Source organism: Leptodactylus fuscus, chromosome 11, assembly GCF_031893055.1.
Source record: "Leptodactylus fuscus isolate aLepFus1 chromosome 11, aLepFus1.hap2, whole genome shotgun sequence".
NCBI classification, from domain to species: domain Eukaryota; kingdom Metazoa; phylum Chordata; class Amphibia; order Anura; family Leptodactylidae; genus Leptodactylus; species Leptodactylus fuscus.
Window position 1 is genome coordinate 81,042,779 of NC_134275.1, and position 9,250 is coordinate 81,052,028.

Sequence of the window (9,250 nt, forward strand, 5' to 3'; positions counted from 1 at the left end):
GTTGTTGCAGGTGCGGTGGTTAGACTAGTTGTCGACTGTGTAGTAGTAGGTAGAGTTTTTGTAAAAGTACTTGTTTCTGTACTTGTTGGGGTGGTATTACTAGTAGTATCAATTGAGGTCTGTGTGGTTGCAGCCGCAGCGGTTAGAGTAGTTGTCGATTGTGTAGTAGTAGGTAGAGTTGTTGTAAAGGTACTTGTTTCAGTACTTGTTGGGGATGTAGTGCTAGTTGTAGTATCAGGTGATGTCTGCGTTGTTGCAGCCGTGGTAATTAAAGTAGTTGCAGACTGTGTAGTGGTAGGAAGAGTTGTTGTAAGGGTTGTTCCTGATGTACTTGTTTCAGAACTTGTTGGGGATGTAGTAGAGGTTGTAGTATCAGGTGATGTCTGAGTTGTTGTAGCCGTGGTGGTTAAAGTAGTTGTAGACTGTGTAGTAGTAAGTAGAGTTGTTGTAAGGGTACTTGTTTCTATACTTGTTGGGGATGGAGTACTAGTAGTATCAGGTGAGGTCTGTGTTGTTGCAGCCGCAGTGGTTAGTGTAGTTGTTGACTGTGTAGTAGCAGGTAGAGTTGTTGTAAAGGTACTTGTTTCAGTACTTGTTGGGGATGTAGTACTAGTTGTAGCATCAGGTGATTTCTGAGTTGTTGCAGCCGTGGTAATTAAAGTAGTTGTAGACTGTGTAGTGGTAGGAAGAGTTGTTGTAAGGGTTGTTCCTGATGTACTTGTTTCTGTACTTGTTGGGGATGTAGTACTAGTTGTAGTATCAGGTGAGGTCTGTGTTGTTGCAGGTGCGGTGGTTAGAGTAGTTGTCGACTGTGTAGTAGTAGGTAGAGTTGTAAAAGTACTTGTTTCTGTACTTGTTGGGGTGGTATTACTAGTAGTATCAGTTGAGGTCTGTGTGGTTGCAGCCGCAGTGGTTAGAGTAGTTGTCGACTGTGTAGTAGTAGGTAGAGTTGTTGTAAAGGTACTTGTTACAGTACTTGTTGGGGATGTAGTGCTAGTTGTATTATCAGGTGATGACTGAGTTGTTGCAGCCGTGGTAATTAAAGTAGTTGTAGACTGTGTAGTGGTAGGAAGAGTTGTTGTAAGGGTTGTTCCTGATGTACTTGTTTCAGAACTTGTTGGGGATGTAGTAGAAGTTGTAGTATCAGGTGAGGTCTGTGTTGTTGCAGCTGCGGTGGTTAGAGTAGTTGTAGACTGTGTAGTAGTGGGTAGAGTTGTTGTAAATGTACTTGTTTCTGTACTTGTTGGGGTGGTATTACTAGTAGTATCAGTTGAGTTCTGTGTGATTGCAGCCACAGTGGTTAGAGTAGTTGTCGACTGTGTAGTAATAGGTAGAGTTGTTGTAAAGGTACTTGTTTCAGTACTTGTTGGGGATGTAGTGCTAGTTGTAGTATCAGGGGATGTCTGAGTTGTTGCAGCCGTGGTAATTAAAGTATTTGTAGACTGTGTAGTGGTAGGAAGAGTTGTTGTAAGGGTACTTGTTTCAGAACTTGTTGGGGATGTAGTAGAAGTTGTAGTATCAGGTGATGTCTGAGTTGTTGCAGCCGTGGTGCTTAAAGTAGTTGTAGACTGTGTAGTAGTAGGTAGAGTTGTTGTAAGGGTACTTGTTTCTGTACTTGTTGGGGTGGTATTAGTAGTAGTATCAGGTGAAGTCTGTGTTGTTGCAGCCGCAGTGCTTAGAGTAGTTGTAGACTGTGTAGTGGTAGGAAGAGTTGTTGTAAGGGTACTTGTTTCAGAACTTGTTGGGGATGTAGTAGAAGTTGTAGTATCAGGTGATGTCTGAGTTGTTGTAGCCGTGGTGGTTAAAATAGTTGTAGACTGTGTAGTAGTAGGTAGAGTTGTTGTAAAGGTACTTGTTTCTGTACTTGTTGGGGAGGTAGTACTAGTAGTATCAGGTGAGGTCTGTGTGGTTGCAGCCATGGTGCTTAAAGTAGTTGTAGACTGTGTAGTAGTAGGTAGAGTTGTTGTAAGGGTTCTTGTTTCTGTACTTGTTGGGGATGTAGTACTAGTTGTAGTATCAGGTGAGGTCTGTGTTGTTGCAGGTGCGGTGGTTAGAGTAGTTGTCGACTGTGTAGTAGTAGGTAGAGTTGTTGTAAAAGTACTTGTTTCTGTACTTGTTGGGGTGGTATTACTAGTAGTATCTGTTGAGGTCTGTGTTGTTGCAGCCGCAGTGGTTAGAGTAGTTGTCGACTGTGTAGTAGTAGGTAGAGTTGTTGTAAAGGTACTTGTTTCAGTACTTGTTGGGGATGTAGTGCTAGTTGTAGTATCAGGTGATGTCTGAGTTGTTGCAGCCATGGTAATTAAAGTAGTTGTAGACTGTGTAGTGGTAGGAAGAGTTGTTGTAAGGGTTGTTCCTGATGTACTTGTTTCAGAACTTGTTGGGGATGTAGTAGAAGTTGTAGTATCAGGTGATGTCTGAGTTGTTGTAGCCGTGGTGGTTAAAGTAGTTGTAGACTGTGTAGTAGTAAGTAGAGTTGTTGTAAGGGTACTTGTTTCTGTACTTGTTGGGGAGGTAGTACTAGTAGTATCAGGTGATGTCTGAGTTGTTGTAGCCGTGGTGCTTAAAGTAGTTGTAGACTGTGTAGTAGTAGGTAGAGTTGTTGTAAGGGTACTTGTTTCTGTACTTGTTGGGGATGGAGTACTAGTAGTATCAGGTGAGGTCTGTGTTGTTGCAGCCGCAGTGGTTAGTGTAGTTGTCGACTGTGTAGTAGCAGGTAGAGTTGTTGTAAAGGTACTTGTTTCAGTACTTGTTGGGGATGTAGTACTAGTTGTAGCATCAGGTGATGTCTGAGTTGTTGCAGCCATGGTAATTAAAGTAGTTGTAGACTGTGTAGTGGTAGGAAGAGTTGTTGTAAGGGTTGATCCTGATGTACTTGTTTCAGAACTTGTTGGGGATGTAGTAGAAGTTGCAGTATCAGGTGATGTCTGAGTTGTTGCAGCCGTGGTGCTTAAAGTAGTTGTAGACTGTGTAGTAGTAGGTAGAGTTGTTGTAAGGGTACTTGTTTCTGTACTTGTTGGGGATGGAGTACTAGTAGTATCAGTTGAGGTCTGTGTTGTTGCAGCCGCAGTGGTTAGAGTAGTTGTCGACTGTGTAGTAGTAGGTAGAGTTGTTGTAAATGTACTTGTTTCAGTACTTGTTGGGGATGTAGTACTAGTTGAAGTATCAGGTGATGACTGAGTTGTTGCAGCCGTGGTAATTAAAGTAGTTGTAGACTGTGTAGTGGTAGGAAGAGTTGTTGTAAGGGTTGTTCCTGATGTACTTGTTTCAGAACTTGTTGGGGATGTAGTACTAGTTGTACTATCAGGTGAGGTCTGTGTTGTTGCAGCTGCGGTGGTTAGAGTAGTTGTCGACTGTTTAGTAGTAGGTAGAGTTGTTGTAAAGGTACTTGTTTCTGTACTTGTTGGGGAGGTAGTACTAGTAGTATCAGGTGAGGTCTGTGTGGTTGCAGCCATGGTGCTTAAAGTAGTTGTAGACTGTGTAGTAGTAGGTAGAGTTGTTGTAAGGGTTCTTGTTTCTGTACTTGTTGGGGATGTAGTACTAGTTGTAGTATCAGGTGAGGTCTGTGTTGTTGCAGGTGCGGTGGTTAGAGTAGTTGTCGACTGTGTAGTAGTAGGTAGAGTTGTTGTAAAAGTACTTGTTTCTGTACTTGTTGGGGTGGTATTACTAGTAGTATCTGTTGAGGTCTGTGTTGTTGCAGCCGCAGTGGTTAGAGTAGTTGTCGACTGTGTAGTAGTAGGTAGAGTTGTTGTAAAGGTACTTGTTTCAGTACTTGTTGGGGATGTAGTGCTAGTTGTAGTATCAGGTGATGTCTGAGTTGTTGCAGCCATGGTAATTAAAGTAGTTGTAGACTGTGTAGTGGTAGGAAGAGTTGTTGTAAGGGTTGTTCCTGATGTACTTGTTTCAGAACTTGTTGGGGATGTAGTAGAAGTTGTAGTATCAGGTGATGTCTGAGTTGTTGTAGCCGTGGTGGTTAAAGTAGTTGTAGACTGTGTAGTAGTAAGTAGAGTTGTTGTAAGGGTACTTGTTTCTGTACTTGTTGGGGAGGTAGTACTAGTAGTATCAGGTGATGTCTGAGTTGTTGTAGCCGTGGTGCTTAAAGTAGTTGTAGACTGTGTAGTAGTAGGTAGAGTTGCTGTAAGGGTACTTGTTTCTGTACTTGTTGGGGATGGAGTACTAGTAGTATCAGGTGAGGTCTGTGTTGTTGCAGCCGCAGTGGTTAGTGTAGTTGTCGACTGTGTAGTAGCAGGTAGAGTTGTTGTAAAGGTACTTGTTTCAGTACTTGTTGGGGATGTAGTACTAGTTGTAGCATCAGGTGATGTCTGAGTTGTTGCAGCCATGGTAATTAAAGTAGTTGTAGACTGTGTAGTGGTAGGAAGAGTTGTTGTAAGGGTTGATCCTGATGTACTTGTTTCAGAACTTGTTGGGGATGTAGTAGAAGTTGCAGTATCAGGTGATGTCTGAGTTGTTGCAGCCGTGGTGCTTAAAGTAGTTGTAGACTGTGTAGTAGTAGGTAGAGTTGTTGTAAGGGTACTTGTTTCTGTACTTGTTGGGGATGGAGTACTAGTAGTATCAGTTGAGGTCTGTGTTGTTGCAGCCGCAGTGGTTAGAGTAGTTGTCGACTGTGTAGTAGTAGGTAGAGTTGTTGTAAATGTACTTGTTTCAGTACTTGTTGGGGATGTAGTACTAGTTGAAGTATCAGGTGATGACTGAGTTGTTGCAGCCGTGGTAATTAAAGTAGTTGTAGACTGTGTAGTGGTAGGAAGAGTTGTTGTAAGGGTTGTTCCTGATGTACTTGTTTCAGAACTTGTTGGGGATGTAGTACTAGTTGTACTATCAGGTGAGGTCTGTGTTGTTGCAGCTGCGGTGGTTAGAGTAGTTGTCGACTGTTTAGTAGTAGGTAGAGTTGTTGTAAAGGTACTTGTTACAGTACTTGTTGGGGATGTAGTGCTAGTTGTATTATCAGGTGAGATCTGTGTTGTTGCAGCTGCGGTGGTTAGAGTAGTTGTCGACTGTGTAGTAGTGGGTAGAGTTGTTGTAAAGGTACTTGTTACAGTACTTGTTGGGGATGTAGTGCTAGTTGTATTATCAGGTGATGACTGAGTTGTTGCAGCCGTGGTAATTAAAGTAGTTGTAGACTGTGTAGTGGTAGGAAGAGTTGTTGTAAGGGTTGTTCCTGATGTACTTGTTTCAGAACTTGTTGGGGATGTAGTACTAGTTGTACTATCAGGTGAGGTCTGTGTTGTTGCAGCTGCGGTGGTTAGAGTAGTTGTCGACTGTGTAGTAGTGGGTAGAGTTGTTGTAAATGTACTTGTTTCTGTACTTGTTGGGGTGGTATTACTAGTAGTATCAGTTGAGTTCTGTGTGATTGCAGCCACAGTGGTTAGAGTAGTTGTCGACTGTGTAGTAGTAGGTAGAGTTGTTGTAAAGGTACTTGTTTCAGTACTTGTTGGGGATGTAGTGCTAGTTGTAGTATCAGGGGATGTCTGAGTTTTTGCAGCCGTGGTAATTAAAGTATTTGTAGACTGTGTAGTGGTAGGAAGAGTTGTTGTAAGGGTACTTGTTTCAGAACTTGTTGGGGATGTAGTAGAAGTTGTAGTATCAGGTGATGTCTGAGTTGTTGCAGCCGTGGTGCTTAAAGTAGTTGTAGACTGTGTAGTAGTAGGTAGAGTTGTTGTAAGGGTACTTGTTTCTGTACTTGTTGGGGTGGTATTAGTAGTAGTATTAGTTGAGGTCTGTGTGGTTGCAGCCGCAGTGGTTAGAGTAGTTGTCGACTGTGTAGTAGTAGGTAGAGTTGTTGTAAAGGTACTTGTTTCAGTACTTGTTAGGGATGTAGAGCTAGTTGTAGTATCAGGTGATGTCTGAGTTGTTGCAGCCGTGGTAATTAAAGTAGTTGTAGACTGTGTAGTGGTAGGAAGAGTTGTTGTAAGGGTTGTTCCTGATGTACTTGTTTCAGAACTTGTTGGGGATGTAGTAGAAGTTGTAGTATCAGGTGATGTCTGAGTTGTTGCAGCCGTGGTGGTTAAAGTAGTTGTAGACTGTGTAGTAGTAGGTAGAGTTGTTGTAAGGGTACTTGTTTCTGTACTTGTTGGGGAGGTAGTACTAGTAGTATCAGGTGAAGTCTGTGTTGTTGCAGCCGCAGTGCTTAGAGTAGTTGTAGACTGTGTAGTGGTAGGAAGAGTTGTTGTAAGGGTACTTGTTTCAGAACTTGTTGGGGATGTAGTAGAAGTTGTAGTATCAGGTGATGTCTGAGTTGTTGTAGCCGTGGTGGTTAAAATAGTTGTAGACTGTGTAGTAGTAGGTAGAGTTGTTGTAAAGGTACTTGTTTCTGTACTTGTTGGGGAGGTAGTACTAGTAGTATCAGGTGAGGTCTGTGTGGTTGCAGCCATGGTGCTTAAAGTAGTTGTAGACTGTGTAGTAGTAGGTAGAGTTGTTGTAAGGGTTCTTGTTTCTGTACTTGTTGGGGATGTAGTACTAGTTGTAGTATCAGGTGAGGTCTGTGTTGTTGCAGGTGCGGTGGTTAGAGTAGTTGTCGACTGTGTAGTAGTAGGTAGAGTTGTTGTAAAAGTACTTGTTTCTGTACTTGTTGGGGTGGTATTACTAGTAGTATCAGTTGAGGTCTGTGTTGTTGCAGCCGCAGTGGTTAGAGTAGTTGTCGACTGTGTAGTAGTAGGTAGAGTTGTTGTAAAGGTACTTGTTTCAGTACTTGTTGGGGATGTAGTGCTAGTTGTAGTATCAGGTGATGTCTGAGTTGTTGCAGCCGTGGTAATTAAAGTAGTTGTAGACTGTGTAGTGGTAGGAAGCGTTGTTGTAAGGGTTGTTCCTGATGTACTTGTTTCAGAACTTGTTGGGGATGTAGTAGAAGTTGTAGTATCAGGTGATGTCTGAGTTGTTGTAGCCGTGGTGGTTAAAGTAGTTGTAGACTGTGTAGTAGTAAGTAGAGTTGTTGTAAGGGTACTTGTTTCTGTACTTGTTGGGGAGGTAGTACTAGTAGTATCAGGTGATGTCTGAGTTGTTGTAGCCGTGGTGCTTAAAGTAGTTGTAGACTGTGTAGTAGTAGGTAGAGTTGTTGTAAGGGTACTTGTTTCTGTACTTGTTGGGGATGGAGTACTAGTAGTATCAGGTGAGGTCTGTGTTGTTGCAGCCGCAGTGGTTAGTGTAGTTGTCGACTGTGTAGTAGCAGGTAGAGTTGTTGTAAAGGTACTTGTTTCAGTACTTGTTGGGGATGTAGTACTAGTTGTAGCATCAGGTGATGTCTGAGTTGTTGCAGCCATGGTAATTAAAGTAGTTGTAGACTGTGTAGTGGTAGGAAGAGTTGTTGTAAGGGTTGATCCTGATGTACTTGTTTCAGAACTTGTTGGGGATGTAGTAGAAGTTGCAGTATCAGGTGATGTCTGAGTTGTTGCAGCCGTGGTGCTTAAAGTAGTTGTAGACTGTGTAGTAGTAGGTAGAGTTGTTGTAATGGTACTTGTTTCTGTACTTGTTGGGGATGGAGTACTAGTAGTATCAGGTAAGGTCTGTGTTGTTGCAGCCGCAGTGGTTAGAGTAGTTGTCGACTGTGTAGTAGTAGGTAGAGTTGTTGTAAAGGTACTTGTTTCAGTACTTGTTGGGGATGTAATACTAGTTGTAGTATCAGGTAATGTCTGAGTTGTTGCAGCCGTGGTAATTAAAGTAGTTGTAGACTGTGTAGTGGTAGGAAGAGTTGTTGTAAGGGTTGTTCCTGATGTACTTGTTTCAGAACTTGTTGGGGATGTAGTAGAAGTTGTAGTATCAGGTGATGTCTGATTTGTTGCAGCCGTGGTGCTTAAAGTAGTTGTAGACTGTGTAGTAGTAGGTAGAGTTGTTGTAAGGGTACTTGTTTCTGTACTTGTTGGGGAGGTAGTACTAGTTGTAGTATCAGGTGCGGTCTGTGTTGCAGCTGTGGTGGTTAGAGTAGTTGTCGACTGTGTAGTAGTAGATAGAGTTGTTGTAAAGGTACTTGTTTCTGTACTTGTTGGGGTGGTATTACTAGTAGTATCAGTTGAGGTCTGTGTGGTTGCAGCCACAGTGGTTAGAGCAGTTGTCGACTGTGTAGTAGTAGGTAGAGTTGTTGTAAAGGTACTTGTTTCAGTACTTGTTGGGGATTTAGTACTAGTTGTAGTATCAGGTGATGTCTGAGTTGTTGCAGCCGTGGTAATTAAAGTAGTTGTAGACTGTGTAGTGGTAGGAAGAGTTGCTGTAAGGGTTGTTCCTGATGTACTTGTTTCAGAACTTGTTGGGGATGTAGTAGAAGTTGTAGTATCAGTTGAGGTCTGTGTTGTTGTAGCTGCAGTGGTTAAAGTAGTTGTAGATTGTGTAGTAGTAGGTAGAGTTGTTGTAAGGGTACTTGTTTCTGTACTTGTTGGGGAGATAGTACTAGTAGTATCAGGTGAGGTCTGTGTGGTTGCAGCCGCAGTGGTTAGAGTAGTTGTCGACTGTGTAGTAGTAGGTAGAGTTGTTGTAAAGGTACTTGTTTCAGTACTTGTTGGGGATGTAGTACTAGTTGTAGTATCAGGTAATGTCTGAGTTGTTTCAGCCGTGGTAATTAAAGTAGTTGTAGACTGTGAAGCATTAGGTAGAGTTGTTGTAAGGGTTGTTCCTGATGTACTTGTTTCTATTCTTGTTGAGAATGTAGTACTAGTTGTATCAGTTGACGTTAGTGTTGTTGCATCTTTGGTTCTTAGAGTAGTTGTAGACTGTGTAGTAGTAGGTATAGTTGCTGTAAGGGTTGTTCCTGTACTTTTTGGGGATGTTGTACTAGTTGTAGTATCAGGCGAGGTCTGTGTTTTTGCTGCATTTGTGGTCTGTGTAGTTGTATATTGAGTAGTTATAGGTTGAGTTGTAATTATTGCAACTGATGTACCTGATACATTACTCGATGTCGATGTTATTTCTTGACTTGTTGTTGCAGGTTTTGAACTTGTAGACACAGTTGAACTGGGTGTTGGATCATTGGGTGATGCAGTGGGTGCACCAGTATTACTGGTATATGATGTTGTGGCTAAAGTAATGAGATTTTTAAGAATAATTTATGATATGCTTTCATGAAATACGTTCATGTCCTTTACTTCAACGATATTACAATCTGTCTATCTATCTATCTATCTATCTATCTATCTATCTATCTATCTATCTATCTAAGAAATGGAAAAAATGGCAGCACTCCAACATTTAGAAACAGTGTGGGTATATTCCAAGCAGCGACGTTTCGGTATCTATCTATCTATCTATCTAT

General features: G+C 41.9%; 1 protein-coding gene across 1 annotated transcript; it reads right to left on the reverse strand.

The window, feature by feature from the left end:
- Positions 1–372: 372 nt before the first annotated feature.
- Positions 373–8,887, reverse strand: LOC142185554 (uncharacterized). Its single transcript, XM_075260982.1, has 4 exons — positions 8,879–8,887; positions 7,020–7,679; positions 593–1,316; positions 373–422 (listed from the first exon to the last, which is right to left on the reverse strand). The coding sequence occupies exons 1-4, from the start codon at positions 8,885–8,887 to the stop codon at positions 373–375; spliced, it is 1,443 nt and encodes a 480-aa protein (XP_075117083.1).
- Positions 8,888–9,250: the final 363 nt, after the last annotated feature.

Excerpts from the sequence above, each read along its gene's own strand:
- LOC142185554 (XM_075260982.1), bottom strand. Across the intron at positions 1,317-7,019 it reads CAACTACTTTAAGCACCACG|TCGACAACTACTCTAACCAC; the intron begins GCTACAACAACT and ends ATTACTACACAG. Across the intron at positions 423-592 it reads TAGTACTACATCCCCAACAA|TCTACAACTACTTTAACCAC; the intron begins GTACTGAAACAA and ends ACTACTACACAG.